This window comes from Coregonus clupeaformis, unplaced genomic scaffold (assembly GCF_020615455.1).
Source record: "Coregonus clupeaformis isolate EN_2021a unplaced genomic scaffold, ASM2061545v1 scaf1402, whole genome shotgun sequence".
NCBI lineage: Eukaryota > Metazoa > Chordata > Actinopteri > Salmoniformes > Salmonidae > Coregonus > Coregonus clupeaformis.
Genome location: NW_025534856.1, coordinates 105,001 through 122,500, shown reverse-complemented (window position 1 = coordinate 122,500; position 17,500 = coordinate 105,001). Strand labels below are relative to the sequence as shown.

The 17,500-nt window shown below is 45.0% G+C and overlaps 1 protein-coding gene across 2 annotated transcripts in view; it reads left to right on the top strand.

The window, feature by feature from the left end:
• The first annotated feature begins 8,251 nt into the window (after window positions 1–8,251).
• Window positions 8,252–17,500, top strand: part of LOC121531517 (epidermal growth factor receptor kinase substrate 8-like protein 2) — a 44,654-nt gene continuing 35,405 nt past the window's right edge. For both annotated transcript variants that reach the window (XM_045218146.1, XM_045218147.1), the window contains exon 1: window positions 8,252–8,312. In XM_045218146.1, coding sequence (XP_045074081.1) covers window positions 8,283–8,312 — 30 coding nt within the window. In that variant the 5' untranslated portion in view covers window positions 8,252–8,282. The remainder of the gene's footprint in view (window positions 8,313–17,500) is intronic.

Below are 17,500 nucleotides of genomic sequence, written 5' to 3'. Positions count from 1 at the left end.
AAAGGGGTGACCTTTATAATGGGCAACGATATTGCCGGAGGAAAGGTAATACCCATATTGGAGGTATTGGATAAAAGTGACCAGTCTCTCTCCGAGGAGCTGGCACAGGGTTATCCAGGATGTGTTCCCCGCTATGCTGTCACACGTGCTCAAGCACGACAAGTGGGTAAGTGGTAGATTTGTCAGACACGATTCTATTCAGAGAGTGTGACCCAGAGGATAGTTCGGGTGCTACCTCTGGTAAGCTGGGTGCAGTCTGACCAACAGCCCAGAGAAAGGAAGAAGAATGTGGAACTTGTTGCTGAAGCAATACAGTTACCAGTTACTCGTGAGCAGCTGATCGCTAACCAACAGGTTGACATTAGCCTGGCTAAATGTTTTTCTAGTGTTGTCTCAGAGGACGAGCTAAAGAAGAAAAACATGGCATACTTCATTGATGGTAATCTCCTCATGCGTAAATGGACATCCCATGTTGACGCTGGCGGAGATTGGAATGCTGTTTACCAAATAGTGATTCCTACAGCCTTTCGACAAAATGTTTTATCCCTCGCTCATGATCACCAGTGGTCCGGACATCTGGGAGTCACCAAGACTTATGATCGTGTTTTACGGCATTTCTTTTGGCCTGGCTTAAAACAAGATGTGGCTCAGTTCTGTCGGACTTGCCACACTGGCAAGTAGTTGGGAAACCGAACCAGGTTATTTCCCCGCGCCTCTTTGTCCCATACCGCCATAGGTGAACCATTCGAACATGTGATGGTTGATTGTGTTGACCATTACCAAAAACAAAATCTGGTAACCAGTTTATGTTGACAATTATGTGTGTGGCCGCCAGGTACCCAGAGGCCATTCCTCTGCGAAAAGGGGTTGGATAATGTGTTGTCAGATGCTTTGTCTCGTGTATGATCTAGGGTTTTTTTGTTATCCTGCAGGATGATTATAGAAATTTGGGTGTTGTGATGTACGTGTGTCGCAAACCATTGTGGTTTGCTCTTTTAAGGGTGGGAGTGTTACGGATACAGGTATCCTGTGTTTTTTGTGTGTTTCTACTCTTTCTGCCCTAATCACAGGTGTCCTGTATGTTCCTGATTGGTGGTCGTTGAGGTGTCTGCTGATTGGACCAATCAGTGAACATTCCTGTTAATTGCACCACCTGTTATTCGTTTGATTCAATCACACATCCCATTTTTATAAAAACCAGACTTGTGTTTGTTGCAGGAGAGAGAGACTTTTTGCCATATGTGAGTATGGACACGGTGGTGTCCTGTGTGTTGTGTACGCACTAAGTTGTTGTTACCCTGTTGGTAACATTATTAGAATCTATTTCTTTACCTGAGTGTGGATACTGTTGTATCCTGTGTACTTATTTAATTGCTGAGTACCCTGTTTAGTAGTTTTGTGTGTTTTTTTTGGGAAAAAGGGGGTTTAGCTAGTTGCCCTTGGGGCGTACATTACCCGTGGGGGGAAGAAATCTGTCTATAAACACTAGTTAGACCTGGAGCGGACCACCCACTGTATTTTTGTATGACTAGCAGTAGCCTAGCGGTTCTTCAGGCAGGCTAGATCAGTTTAGGGGTTTTACACTATTGTTTCATTTCTTGGGTCCTGCTCAGCCCTTTTTCCCAAACCTTTACCGTGTGTTTAGTAATAAACCATTTATGTTTTGACGGTAGTTCACGGTTGTTGTGTCATTTGTGGTTCTCGCTGTTCCAGGTCACACTTATAATTTGCATAATTTATGTTACGGCTCTCATGTCCATCCACCCTAGACGTTTAGAGCCACGGGGTTCGTAACAGTCTCTGTCACCCTCTCTCTATTTCTCTTTCTCTTTCTCTCTCTCTCTCTCACCCTCTCTGTCTGTCTGTCTGTCTGTCTCTCTCTCTCTCTGTCTCTCTGTCTCTCTGTCTCTCTGTCTCTCTGTCTCTCTGTCTCCCTCTCTCTCTCTCTCTGTCTCTGTCACCCTCTCTCACTCTCTCTCTCTCTCTCTCACCCTCTCTCTCTCTGTCTCTCTCTCTCTCTTTCTCTCTCTGTCACCCTCTCTCTCTCTCTCTCACCCTCCCTCTCTCTCCCTCTCTCTCTCTCTCTCTCTCTCTCTCTCTCTCTCTCTCTCTCTCGCTCTCTCTCACACCCTCTCTCTCTCTCACCCTCTCTTTCCTTGTTTTTACCTTTCAATTTCTCTTTTCTATGGTGGAGGGTTAATTAATGCACTGTTTGTTTTAGTGGTACCCACTGTTTTTATTTTCAAAGTTAGGGAGGAAGAGGACAGAGGTTTAGTTTCCTGGGGTTTATAACGGTGTGGTGTGAGCGATGGCTTCGCAGCCTAGCGCGGGGGAGACGCTGTCGTTACGGCATGGATTCAGGTGTGTTCCTGAGAATGGAATTAAGGTGGAGGAGGTTTTGCTCGCGTCGGCGAACAGGTAGGAGTTGAATTTATACATTCCGCATCCAGAATGAACAAAGCTGTGGTTGTGTTTATGAAAAGAGCAAATTTGGTGGGTGGCTCTTTTCTAGTGGAATATTTGTAAGGGGTGTGTTGGTGCCAATTTCTCCTCTTTCTACCCCTTCGGCCAGGGTGGTAGTTGCAAATTTGCCTCCGTTTATTACGGATGATCAAATCAGGAAGAAGTTGAGTCGTTTTGGTAAGTTTGGTAGTGGTTTTCGTGTACTGTCTGCAGGTTTTCAGTCAGATGCCGTTAAGCGTGTTGTTTCGTTCCGGAGTGTTGATGTTTCTGAATTACAATGAGCAACAGTTAAATGTGCATTTTAAAGTGAGGCACGGGGAGGGGCTCTCACGCAGGGTTTCCCAGCACAGATAGTCTACGGTGCTTTTAGTGTGGGGATTTGGGGCATAAGAGCTTTGCCTGCCCACATAAAGGCCGTAGACAAGGTGAGGGTACAAGCACCAGTGGGGGAAATCGAGGTCAACGTGCAGGAGGCCATGAGACGCGAGGCTGGGCCTAGTCATGCTATAGATGGTGGTGTAGATGAGGCTGGGCCTAGTCATGCTATAGATGGTGGTGTAGATGAGGCTGGGTCTAGTCATGTGACAGATGGTAGTGTAGATGAGGCTGGGTCTAGTCATGCTATAGATGGTGGTGTAGATGAGGCTAGGTCTAGTCATGCTATAGATGGTGGTGTAGATGAGGCTGGGCCTAGTCATGCTATAGATGGTGGTGTAGATGAGGCTGGGTCTAGTCATGCTATAGATGGTGGTGTAGATGAGGCTGGGTCTAGTCATGCTATAGATGGTGGTGTAGATGAGGCTGGGCCTAGTCATGCTATAGATGATGGTGTAGATGAGGCTGGGCCTAGTCATGCTATAGATGATGGTGTAGATGAGGCTGGGTCTAGTCATGCTATAGATGGTGGTGTAGATGAGGCTGGGCCTAGTCATGCTATAGATGGTGGTGTAGATGAGGCTGGGTCTAGTCATGCTATAGATGGTGGTGTAGATGAGGCTGGGTCTAGTCATGCTATAGATGGTGGTGTAGATGAGGCTGGGCCTAGTCATGCTATAGATGGTGGTGTAGATAGTTGATTCTAAGATTTGCATTTGATCATATATATTTTTTGCTGTTTGTTCTCTGTTATAGGGCCAAACAGATTGGAGAAGTGGTTTACCCATACATCTCCGTTTTGGATAGATAGCTCTTCGTGTTGTTGTTTGTTTAGTGTTTTCCAATTTTCCCAGAAGTGGTTAGAGTCTATGGATTCTTCAATTACATTGAGCTGATTTCTGACATGCTGTTCCTTCTTTTTCCGTAGTGTATTTCTGTATTGTTTTAGTGATTCACCATAGTGAAGGCGTAGGCTCAGGTTTTCTGGGTCTCTATGTTTTTGGTTGGATAGGTTTCCCAATTTCTTTCTTAGGTTTTTGCATTCTTCATCAAACCATTTATCACTGTTGTTACTTTTCTTCGGTTTTCTGTTAGAGATTTTTAGATTTGATAGGGAAGCTGAGAGGACAAATATACTGTTTAGGTTTTCTACTGCCAAGTTTACACCTTCACTATTACAGTGGAACGTTTTGTCCAGGAAGTTGTCTAAAAGGGATTGAATTAGTTGTTTCCTAATTGTTTTTTGGTAGGTTTCTACACTACTTTCCTTCCATCTGTAGCATTTCTTAATATTATTCAGTTCCTTTGGCTTTGATGCCTCATGATTGAGTATTGCTCTGTTCAAGTAGACTGTGATTTTGCTGTGGTCTGATAGGGGTGTCAGTGGACTGACTGTGAACGCTCTGAGAGACTCTGGGTTGAGGTCAGTGATAAAGTAATCTACAGTACTACTGCCAAGAGATGAGCTATAGGTGTACCTACCATAGGAGTCCCCTCGAAGCCTACCATTGACTATGTACAGACCCAGCGTGCGACAGAGCTGCAGGAGTTGTGACCCGTTTTTGTTGGTTATGTTGTCGTAGTTGTGCCTAGGGGCAGGGGCGGTGTGTTCATTAGAGCGATATGGGCGACGCACTGCCAAATGGGAAAAGGAAGGGATTTTTTTTCTAATCAATTATATCACGGCAACAGTAGTTATCAGTGTTCTAATCTAGACGTCTGATCTGCCACTAAATGTCCAATCAGGCTAAAGTCGGTAGCTTCAAATGGCCCCGCCCCTTTTGGGGGCGATTTCAGTCAGGTTGAAAACCGCCCCAGAAGTCTCTCATAGACTCTCATGTAAAATCTTTTTTTTTCAAATATCAGAGCTTTCAATACAATCTCTATGGGTTCGGGAGGGCTTGCACTTACGCGCTTTCGTCATACATAACATAACCATGAACATAACTAAGAAAAAGAGCGGGTAGCAGCGTCAATCAATTCACGTACTACTGTCAAGATGGCTAGCTTTTGCGAGGCAAAGATGAAACTGAGGGCTCCACCAACCCTGGTATTTTTCTTGGACTTGTCAACTTTGTGGCACAATTAGATGAGGTGTTTGATGACCATCTTAAAAATGCTAAAGTTTTCAAGGGCACATCAAAGACCATTCAAAACGAGCTACTGGAGTGTATGCTAGCGGTCATGAGGGAACATATTGTGGAGGAGGTGAAGTCGGCGAACTTCGTGAGCTATCCAAGCTGACGAGACCACGGACGTTTCTACACAGACACAGCTGGTGCTTGTGCTGAGGTACATAGATAGCAACCACAAAGTGCAGGGAGCGCTTTTTTGAGTTCCTTCCCATCTCGGAATCAACCTCAGTCTCAATCGCCAGTGTGCTTTTGGAGAGACTGAACGGTCTTTTTGCCCGGTGACGAGAAAGTCAAACTCATTGCGCAAAGCTTACAGATGGAGCCAGTGTGATGAGGTGAGAGAAGGCTGGTGTGCAGCAAAAGGTGCGTGAGCATTTCAAGAATGCCCATTACGTGCATTGCTATGCGCATCAGCTGAATTTGATCATGCAGCAAGCTACTTCTCGCATCAAAGAGTAACTAGTAAACTAGTCCTCAGCATGCCTGATTTCCAATGAGAAAGTCATTGACCGCTTTGCTGCATTGAAAGAGAGAGAGAACAGTTTCAGTACAAGTAATGTAGCCTCTCTCTCTCTTTGTCCCTCCCTGTCTGTCTCTTTAACACACACGCCCAAATCAGTTCACAGTTGATGTTGTTTAAAATAGTTATTTTCATTTAAAAAAAGTAAAAAAAAAAAAGAAATCTGTTCATGTTCATTTTTACAAATCTATACAATTGGCCAGAATATGGTTGTTCATATTTACAAATCTATACAATTGGCCAGAATATGGTTGTTCATTTTTACAAAGCCATACAGATAGCTGTGTTTACCTTTTCTATAAATTATTTTCAAATTCTGTTTTCAGGCAAAATGTCTATCACTGTTCATTTTCACAAATCTATACAAGAGGGCAGAATATGGAAGTCTATAAAAATTTCTTATTACCAATAACTTGCATCAATGTTTTCAGTAGCCTCTATCAAAAGCTCCTGCTTGCTTGTTGTGAATTATGCTCAGGTGCACATATTTCCAATTCAACCATGAGGCCTTTTTGAAGCAAGTAATGTGTATATCAGTATTGACTTATATGCTGCCCCTGTCTTCATGTTGTTGCTGGACATATCTTTTTTAAAATGTGTGTAGGTCACCTAAATCATCAGAGAAATTGCCCCCCCTGAGAATTTTTTCAGGAGCCGCCACTGCCTAGGGGGGCATATGGGGGAGGGAATGCTGTCACCTCCAGGTAGGTGTTTGTCCCCCTGTGTGCTGAGGGTGTCAGGTTCTTGTCCAGTTCTGGCATTTAGGTCACCACAGACTAGTACATGTCCCTGGTTCTGGAAATGATTGATTTCCCCCCTCCAAGATGGAGAAGCTGTCTTCATTAAAGTATGGGGGATTCTAGTGGGGGATATAGGTAGCACACAGGAGGACATTTTTCTCTGTTGAGATCATTTCCTTTTGAATTTCTAACCAAATGTAAAATGTTCCTGTTTTGATTAATTTAATAGAGTGAGTTAGGTCTGCTCTATACCAAATTAGCATACCCCTGACTCCCTTCCCTGTTTCACACCTGGTAGTTTGGTGGATGGGACTACCAGCTCTCTGTAACCCTAGAGGGCAACCAGTGGGTCCGTCTCCCTCTATACCATGTTAGCATACCCCTGGGACTACCAGCTCTCTGTAACCTAGAGGGCAACCAGTGGGTCCGTCTCCTCTACACCATGTTAGCATACCCCCTGGGACTACCAGCTCTCTGTAACCTAGAGGGCAACCAGTGGGTCCGTCTCCTCTATACCATGTTAGCATACCCCCGGGACTACCAGCTCTCTGTAACCTAGAGGGCAACCAGTGGGTCCGTCTCCTCTATACCATGTTTCTTGTAGGATGACAATGTCTGTATTTCCGATTTCTTTGGTGAAGTCCAGATTCCTGCTCTTTAAGCCAAAGGCAGATGACCTCAGGCCTTGGATATTCCAGGATGAAGGCTTTGTGTTCCATAAAGTGTCTAATGTTGTTGGTCGTGTGGTTTGGCCTCAGACCAGTAATTGTGAGCAGAGCCTGCTGAGCATCTGGTACATGCCATTGGCTTGGGCTAGTATAAGAGTGGGTGTTGGGCCTGTTTGCCTGCTCAGGGCGTATGTGTGACTTTCATGTTGAGGCCCTCTTTGTGGGAGTGGGGGGCTTGGGGTGGGTAGGAGGGGCATAGGTCTGATCTGAGGGGCCTAAATGGGGTGTGGGCATGGTTGACTTGGGGGAGTTAATTGGTGGGGGTGGGGGGGTGTAGATGTGGCTGATGGTGCTGTGGTCTGGATGTAGGTCCTCTCTGCGGGGTCCTCTATGTGTAGGTCCTGGGGTGGGTCCCGCAGGTCTGGGAGAGTGTCTCGCTGGTCTGGGCGGGGTGTCTGTTGATCTGTTGCTCCTGTGTGAGGTGTTGTGTCTGCGGTTGAGGGCGATATCCTTTAGGGTCTGGGCGAAGGTGGGCACTGCTGCCTTGGATAGGTGGACCTGGTCATAAAGGCTGTTCACGTCCAGGGTGGAGTGGTGGGCCAAGTCGACATTTGGTTTTGATGCACAGTCACGGGAAATACTTGCGTTTACCCGCTGTATTGTAGCAGGGTGGAAGTCTTTTCGTGGTAACAGGGTTGAGATAACCACTTGTGCATTGGGGAAAGTAGAAGAAGCTTTTTCTCTAACTCCCTTGAGTGCTGTGGCCACCCTTTCCTGCTGTGTTCTCAGGTCGTTTGTGCCTGTGTGTATTATTATGTGGCTGGGTGATCCTAGTCGGTCCTCAGACAGAAGGTCTAGGGCGCGCTGGGTGTTTTGGAATTTTTTTATTTTCTTGTATGTATTTCCCGTTTGAGTCCATAAGGAGTACAATCTGTGGCTTGTGTATGTCCTCAGTGGGTGTGGGGGGGGTCGTCATGAGGGCTATCAGGGTGTCTGACAGTAAACATTACACTCAGAAAAGTTCTGAAGGAATAAAGACATTTCAAAAGTCAAATGTAAGACTTGGTTCCTCTCCTTTCCCTCCTTTCTCTCTCTCCTAGAATCTCAAATCTGTTATGTGTCTCTCTTCCCATCTCTTTCTCCCTCTCTCCCCGTCAACATTTCCTCTCCTCTCTACTCTCTCCATATCACAGCACGTCCTGCTTTGTGTCATCTCTACCTACACCTGTACAGAACACTGAAGGGCTCAGAGCAACAGAAGATTAACCAGGGCAGGTGGCTTCTTACAGTCACCTTTCAACAGTGGTTGGTTTTTATTAGTACTCACTGGTTTTTTTAACTTTACTTTACAGAGCAACGGAAGAAGTACTCCAATGTTATCATGCAGGAGACGTCTCAGTACCATGTGGAGGTAAGACTTCCTCTCTTTCCCCCTCCCTCTCCCCTCTCTCTCTCTCTCTCTCTCTCTCTCTCTCTCTCTCTCTCTCTCTCTCTTTCTCTGTCTCCCTCTCTCTGTCTCTCTCTCTGTCTCTGTCTCTCTGTCTCTCTCTCTCTCCTAGAATCTGCTCTGTTCTCTCTCTCTCTCTTTCTCTCTCTCTCTCTCTCTCTCTCTCTCTCTCTCTCTCTCTCTCTCTCTCTCTCTCTCTCTCTCTCTCTCTCTCTCCTTTATAAACAGGTGGTCAAACCCTAATCGTATGTGAGTGTCTGTGTGTCTTCCACTTGAATGAGGCAGTATGAATCTATAAAGCACTAAAATATACTACTAGTACAGTGGGGAAAAAAGTATTTAGTCAGCCACCAATTGTGCAAGTTCTCCCACTTAAAAAGATGAGAGAGGCCTGTACTTTTCATCATAGGTACCGTCAACTATGACAGACAAATTGAGAAAAAAATCCAGAAAATCACATTGTAGGATTTTCGAATGAATTTATTTGCAAATTATGGTGGAAAATAAGTATTTGGTCACCTACAAACAAGCAAGATTTCTGGCTCTCACAGACCTGTAACTTATTTTTTAAGAGGCTCCTCTGTCCTCCACTCGTTACCTGTATTAATGGCACCTGTTTGAACTTGTTATCAGTATAAAGACACCTGTCCACAACCTCAAACAGTCACACTCCAAACTCCACTATGGCCAAGACCAAAGAGCTGTCAAAGGACACCAGAAACAAAATTGTAGACCTGCACCAGGCTGGGAAGACTGAATCTGCAATAGGTAAGCAGCTTGGTTTGAAGAAATCAACTGTAGGAGCAATTATTAGGAAATGGAAGACATACAAGACCACTGATAATCTCCCTCGATCTGGGGCTCCACGCAAGATCTCACCCCGTGGGGTCAAAATGGTCACAAGAACGGTGAGCAAAATCCCAGAACCACACAGGGGGACCTAGTGAATGACCTGCAGAGAGCTGGGACCAAAGTAACAAAGCCTACCATCAGTAACACACTACGCCGCCAGGGACTCAAATCCTGAGTGTCCCCCTGCTTAAGCCAGTACATGTCCAGGCCCGTCTGAAGTTTGCTAGAGTCCATTTGGATGATCCAGAAGAGGATTGGGAGAATGTCATATGGTCAGATGAAACCAAAATAGAACTTTTTGGTAAAAACTCAACTCGTCGTGTTTGGAGGACAAAGAATGCTGAGTTGCTTCCAAAGAACACTATACCTACTGTGAAGCATGGGGGTGGAAACATCATGCTTGGGGCTGTTTTTCTGCAAAGGGACCAGGACGACTGATCCGTGTAAAGGAAAGAATGAATGGGGCCATGTATCGTGAGATTTTGAGTGAAAACCTCCTTCCATCAGCAAAGGGCATTGAAGATGAAACGTGGCTGGGTCTTTCAGCATGACAATGATCCCAAACACACCGCCCGGGCAACGAAGGAGTGGCTTCGTAGAAGCATTTCAAGGTCCTGGAGTGGCCTAGCCAGTCTCCAGATCTCAACCCCATAGAAAATCTTTGGAGGGAGTTGAAAGTCTGTGTTGCCCAGCGACAGCCCCAAAACATCACTGCTCTAGAGGAGATCTGCATGGAGGAATGGGCCAAAATACCAGCAACAGCGTGTGAAAACCTTGTAGAAGACTTACAGAAAACGTTTGACCTGTGTCATTGCCAACAAAGGGTATATAACAAAGTATTGAGAAACTTTTGTTATTGACCAAATACTTATTTTCCACCATAATTTGCAAATAAATTCATAAAAGATCCTACAATGTGATTTTCTGGATTTTTTTTCCTCATTTTGTCTGTCATAGTTGACGTGTACCTATGATGAAAATTACAGGCCTCTCTCATCTTTTTAAGTGGGAGAACATGCACAATTGGTGGCTGACTAAATACTTTTTTTCCCCACTGTATGTGTAATGGTCCCTTCCCTAAAACACAAAGGTTGTTTGGCCCCTACATGGTTCATATCTGAAGCCATTTAAGGGCACCATATTAAAGCCAGATGATCACCTCACCGAGCGACCATAACATTAGTATATGATTATATAACTATTGACCATAACATTTCTCTATTGAGGGCAGGGATGGGCTTTAAAGGCAGTCCTTAATCATTTAATCTGATATTAGTCGATGATATGGAAATGATAGTTCTAATTATATTTTTAAGCTATACAATGTTTGTAATTTTTTTTTTACAAAAGTATATATTGGGGATTTTGATGGGGTTAAACAGTTGTACTAAGCTCAAGGGGGCGCTATTTAAAAAAAATATGCGGTATATATACACAGTCCATTCTGAAAGTATTCAGACCTCTTGATCGGGTTCAAGTCCGAGCTCTGGCTGGGCCACTTAAGGACATTCAGAGACGTGTCCCGAAGCCACTCCTGCGTTGTCTTGGCTGTGTGCTTAGGGTCGTTGTCCTGTTGGAAGGTGAACATTCACCTCAGTCTGAGATCCTGAGCGCTCTGGAGCAGGTTTTCATCAAGGATCTCTCTGCACTCCTCTTCCCCTGTCGGAGGTGGAACAGACGCTCCCCCGCCGCCTTCCCCTCAGGTGGATGATCGAACACAGCCCTGAAGCGGCGGGAGAACTCCGCGTAGGTGATGGTAGCGGCGTCTATTCCCCCTCCATTCGGCGTTGGCCCACTCCAACGCCTTGCCGGATAGACAGGAGATGAGGCGGAGACGCCTCGTATCCCGAGGGCGCCGGGTGTATGGTGGCCAGGTAGAGTTCCACCTGCAGGAGGAATCCCTGACACCCGGCTGCAGAACCGTCATATGCCCTCGGGAGCGAGAGCCGAATGCCACTGGGTTCCGGTGCTGAGAGAGGAGGACTGGCCGTTGGTGATGGGATGGTGTAAGAATGCGTGGGCACCTCTCCAGTCACCAACCGGCGCAGAGTGTTGGACACCTCGTCCATGGCGGCCCCCAAGTTGCCGGATCATGGTGTCTTGGTAGCTGATCCGGTCTTCCAGGGATTCGGGTGCCGCCGCTGTTCCTGCTGACTCCATAGTTTAGGTGTGTTGTTCTGTCAGTAGTTCCGATGTGGATGTGGTGGAGGAGTCAGGCGCAGGACACAGAGGATACGTCCAAAATACTTTAATAGTCCAAAGAGCAACAAACAAAACACGACCTCGAAAACAGACGGAGGCGAGGCAATTACGCAAACACGCGTAAACAATAATCCCAAACATAGACAGAGTGCAGACACGCAGCTCTGCACGACAGGCAGAAAATAACAACACACAATCAGACTAATGCAAAACAAGGAACTTATAAGACAAGTAATCAACACACAAATGGACACAGGTGTAAAAGACAGACAAAAGCAATCACACTACGAAACATAGAGCGGTGGCAGCTAGTACTCCGGGGACAGCGAACGCCGAAGCCTGCCCGAACCAGGAGGAGGAGCAGTCTCGGCAGAATCCGTGACAAGCAGGTTTTCATCAAGGATCTCTCTGTACTTTGCTCCGTTCATCTTTCCCTCGATCCTGACTAGTCTCCCAGTCTCTGCCGCTGAAAAATATCCCCACAGCATGATGCTGCCACCACCATGCTTCACCGTAGGGATGGTGCCAAGTTTCCTCCAGACGTGACGCTTGGCATTCAGGCCAAAGAGTTCAATCTTGGTTTCATCAGACCAGAGAATCTTCTTTCTCATGGTCTGAGAGTCCTTTAGGTGCCTTTTGGCAAACCAAGAGGGCTGTCATGTGCCTTTTTACTGAGAAGTGGCTTCCGTCTGGCCACTCTACCATAAAGGCCTGATTGGTGGAGTGCTGCAGAGATGGTTGTCCTTCTGGAAGGTTCTCCCATCTCCACAGAGGAACGCTATTGCTCTTTCAGAGTGACAATCGGGTTCTTGGTCACATCCCTGACCAAGGCCCTTCTCCCCCAATTGCTCAGTTTGGCCAGGCGGCCAGCTCTAGGAAGAGTCTTGGTGGTTCCAAACTTCTTCCATTTAAGAATGACGGAGGCCACTGTGTTCTTGGGGATCTTCAATGATGCAAAAAAAAATGTGGTACCCTTCCCCAGATCTGTGCTTCGACACAATCCTGTCTCGGAGCTCTACGGACATTTCCTTCAACCTCATGGCTTGGTTTTTGCTCTAATATGCACTATGTGGCGCAGCGGTCTAAAGCACTGCATCTCAGTGCTAGAGGCGTCACTGCAGACCCTAGTTCGATTCTGGGCTGTATCTCAGCCGGCCGTGATAGGGAGGCACACAATTGGCCCAGCGTCGTCCGGGTTAGGGGAGGTTGGGGGAGGCCGTCATTGTAAAAAAGTATTTGTTCTTAACTGACTTGCCTAGTTAAATAAAGGTTAAATAAAAAATAAAAAAATGTGAACGACCGCCTTGATTCGGTCTTATGTAGCAACATTTGAAATGTTTTTTTTTTTTTTTTTTACATTGGATAAAAGCAGAGACACAGAGCTACAAAATGGTATATCATACACTGCATTTAAGGGAACAATGGGAAAGTAATTCTGCTTTGAAAGTTGATCAACTTGTAATCTCACCTTGGAGAAAATGGCTATCCAATGTTTTGGTGAAGAGCTCTTCTTTGTCTACCCCCATTCAATGTCGTTCAACCCTCTTAAGCTTTACCATCTCGTTTCGCTCTCAGAGCGTTCAGAGCGCACACTTGACGCTCTGGCCGATAAGTAGGTTTGATCGGAGCGTTCTGACCTCACAACGGCAGTCAAGCACCCAAGCTAACTGGCTAACATTGGATAGCTTGCTATTTACTTTCAGACACAAAATTGGGATTATGGTTAATTGTTTACCTCTGGATAACATGAAAACAGCCTAACCAGCTCCGCTGGCAACAATCTAATTACGCTTTTTTGCCGACGTTTACTGAGACCGGCCATATTGTGCGTTTGTAAATTCATCAGTTATTCTGCGCTCTGGCATACTCAGACTGAATTTACGAATGCACCTGAAATGGTTACTTACTTGCATAGTGGAGTCTTTTGTTAAGACATGTAGCTAGCTAGCTAGCTAGGTAAACAATGAACCTAGCTAGGTAAACAACGTGTAAGATCATACACGTCACGTAATGTTAGCTAGCGAGCCAGCCAGTTAACGTTAGCTAGCTAGCTAAACAATGTCCCATAATCCCAACTCATGACGTTACTACCCTGCATGAATCTGCTGGTAGCTAACCAACCAGGTTCAATGTTAGCTAGCTAACATTAGGTTCTAACTATTAAAGCAAATGGCTCTGAGATACGAATAATAACATCATACACGTAACGTTAGCTAGCGAGCCAGACAGCTAACTTTAGCTAGCTAGCTAACAGTACACTTTAACTTGAAATGAAACCACTTTCTGTAAAAATTAGAAATGTGTAATATCTAAAAATGTAGCTTGCTAGACTAACTTACCGATATACAGTGGGGAAAATAAGTATTTAGTCAGCCACCAATTGTGCAAGTTCTCCCACTTAAAAAGATGAGAGAGGCCTGTAATTTTCATCATAGGTACACATCAACTATGACTGACAAATTGAGAAAAAAAAATCCAGAAAATCACATTGTAGGGATTTTTAATTAATTGATTTGCAAATTATGGTGGAAAATAAGTATTTGGTCACCTACAAACAAGCAAGATTTCTGGCTCTCACAGACCTGTAACTTCTTCTTTAAGAGGCTCCTTTGTCCTCCACTCGTTACCTGTATTAATGGCACCTGTTTGAACTTGTTATCAGTATAAAAGACACCTGTCCACAACCTCAAACAGTCACACTCCAAACTCCACTATGGCCAAGACCAAAGAGCTGTCAAAGGACACCAGAAACAAAATTGTAGACCTGCACCAGGCTGGGAAGACTGAATCTGCAATAGGTAAGCAGCTTGGTTTGAAGAAATCAACTGTGGGAGCAATTATTAGGAAATGGAAGACATACAAGACCACTGATAATCTCCCCTCGATCTGGGGCTCCACGCAAGATCTCACCCCGTGGGGTCAAAATGATCACAAGAACGGTGAGCAAAAGTCCCAGAACCACACGGGGGGACCTAGTGAATGGCCTGCAGAGAGCTGGGACCAAAGTAACAAAGCCTACCATCAGTAACACACTACGCCGCCAGGGACTCAAATCCTGCAGTGCAAGACGTGTCCCCCCTGCTTAAGCCAGTACATGTCCAGGCCCGTCTGAAGTTTGCTAGAGTGCATTTGGATGATCCAGAAGAGGATTGGGAGAATGTCATATGGTCAGATGAAACCAAAATATAACTTTTTGGTAAAAACTCAACTCGTCGTGTTTGGAGGACAAAGAATGCTGAGTTGCATCCAAAGAACACCATACCTACTGTGAAGCATGGGGTGGAAACATCATCCTTTGGGGCTGTTTTTCTGCAAAGGGACCAGGACGACTGATCCGTGTAAAGGAAAGAATGAATGGGGCCATGTATCGTGAGATTTTTGAGTGAAAACCTCCTTCCATCAGCAAGGGCATTGAAGATGAAACGTGGCTGGGTCTTTCAGCATGACAATGATCCCAAACACACCGCCCGGGCACCCGAAGGAGTGGCTTCGTAAGAAGCATTTCAAGGTCCTGGAGTGGCCTAGCCAGTCTCCAGATCTCAACCCCATAGAAAATCTTTGGAGGGAGTTGAAAGTCCGTGTTGCCCAGCGACAGCCCCAAAACATCACTGCTCTAGAGGAGTTCTGCATGGAGGAATGGGCCAAAATACCAGCAACAGTGTGTGAAAACCTTGTGAAGACTTACAGAAAACGTTTGACCTGTGTCATTGCCAACAAAGGGGTATATAACAAAGTATTGAGAAACTTTTGTTATTTACCAAGTACTTATTTTCCACCATAATTTGCAAATCAATTCATAAAAAATCCAACAATGTGATTTTCTGGAATTTTTTTCTCATTTTGTCTGTCATAGTTGACGTGTACCTATGATGAAAATTACAGGCCTCTCTCATCTTTTTAAGTGGGAGAACTTGCACAATTGGTGGCTGACTAAATACTTTTTTCCCCCCTGTACATAATTTTTACATTTTATGCATGATGGACGTGTCTCCCTGTCACGGATGCCATGGTTGCCCTTAGTTTGAAGATTTAATCCGGAGACAGATTTTTTCTCTATCTCTTTAGCTATCGTACTCTAATTCCACTGATTTCAAAACTCAATCCTCCAGAAAGTGGAGAGCAACACTTATGCAGCTCCACAACACGATAAATTTTTTAAAAAGTTGCGTTAGACAGGATTACCTACACATACTGACCAGCTCAAATAGACAGAAGCCTTCTATATGGCAGATCAATCCAAACTCCGCTCTCGGCATGTCCAGCCCACTCATTATCTCAGCCAATCATGGCTAGTGGGAAGGTTGCTGTCTCCAACACCATCATTAAATTAGCTGACGACACAACAGTGGTAGGCCTGATCACCGACAACGATGAGACAGCCTAAAGGGAGGAGGGTCAGAGACCTGGCAGTGTGGTGCCAGGACAACAACCTCTCCCTCAACGTGATCAAGACAAAGGAGATGATTGTGGACTACAGGAAAAGGAGGGCAGAACAGGCTCCCATTAACATTCACAGGGCTGTAGTGGAACAGGTTGAGAGCTTCAAGTTCCTTGGTGTCCACATCACCAACAAACTATCATGGTCTAAACACACCAAGACAGTCGTAAAGAGGGCACGACAAAGCCTATTCCCCCTCAGGAGACTGAAAAGATCCTCAACAAGTTCTACAGCTGCACCATCGAGAGCATCCTGACCGGTTGCATCACCGCCTGAAATGCTTTTCCAACAGTCTTGAAGGAGTTCCCACATATGCTGAGCACTTGTTGGCTGCTCTTCCTTCACTCTGCGGTCCAACTAATCCGAAACCATCTCAATTGGGTTGAGGTCGGGTGATTGTGGAGGCCAGGTCATCTGATGCAGCACTCCATCACTCTCCTTCTTGGTCAAATAGCCCTTACACAGCCTGGAGGTGTGTTTTGGGTCATTGTCCTGTTGAAAAACAAATGATAGTCCCACTATGCGCAAACCAGATGGGATGGCGTATCGCTGCAGATTGCAGTGGTAGCCATGCTGGTTAAGTGTGCCTTGAATTCTAAATATATCACCGACAGTGTCACCAGCAACGCACCCCCACAAAATCACACCTCCTCCTCCATGCTTCACGGTGGGAACCACACATGCAGTGATCATCTGTTCACCTACTCTGCGTCTCACAAAGACACAGTGGTTTTCCAAAAATCTCAAATTTGGACTCATCTAATGTCCATTGCTCTTGTTTCTTGGCCCAAGCAAGTCTCTTCTTCTTATTGGTGTCCTTTAATTTCTGAGGTTGGTAACTCTAATAAACTTGTCGTCTTCCTTTCCTGTGGCGGTCCTCATGAGAGCCAGTTTCATCATAGCGCTTGATGGTTTTTGCGACTGCACTTGAAAAAACGTTAAAAGTTCTTGAAATGTTCTGGTTTGACTGACCTTCATGTCTTAAAGTAATGATGGACTGTTGTTTCTCTTCGCTTATTTGAGCTGTTCTTGCCATAATATGGACTTGGTCTTTTACCAAATAGGGCTATCTTCTGTATACCACCCCTACCTTGTAACAACACAACTGATTGGCTCAAACAGATTAAAAAGGAAAGAAATTCCACAAATTAACTTTTAACAAGGCACACCTGTTAATTGAAATGCATTCCAGGTGACTACCTCATGAAGCTGGTTGAGAGAATGCCAAGAGTGTGCAAAGCTGTCATCAAGGCAAAGGGTGGCTACTTTGAAGAATCTCAAAAATAAATTATATTTGGATTTGTTTAACACTTTTTTGGTTACTATATGATTCCATATGTGTTATTTCATAGTTTTGATGTCTTCACTATTATTCTACAATGTAGAAAATAATAAAAATAAAGAAAAATCCTGGAATGAGTAGGTGTGTCCAAACTTTTGACTGGCAAGCGGTACCGGAGCGCCAAGTCTAGGTCCAAAAGGCTCCTTAACAGCTTCTACCCCCCAAGCTATAAGACTCCTGAACAATTTAATAAAATGCCCAATCTTATTGTGTTACTTTTTATTAATTTTTTACTTTATTTTATTTAGTAAATATTTTCTTAACTCTATTTCTTGAACTGCATTGTTGGTTAAGGGTTTGTAAGTAAGCATTTCACGG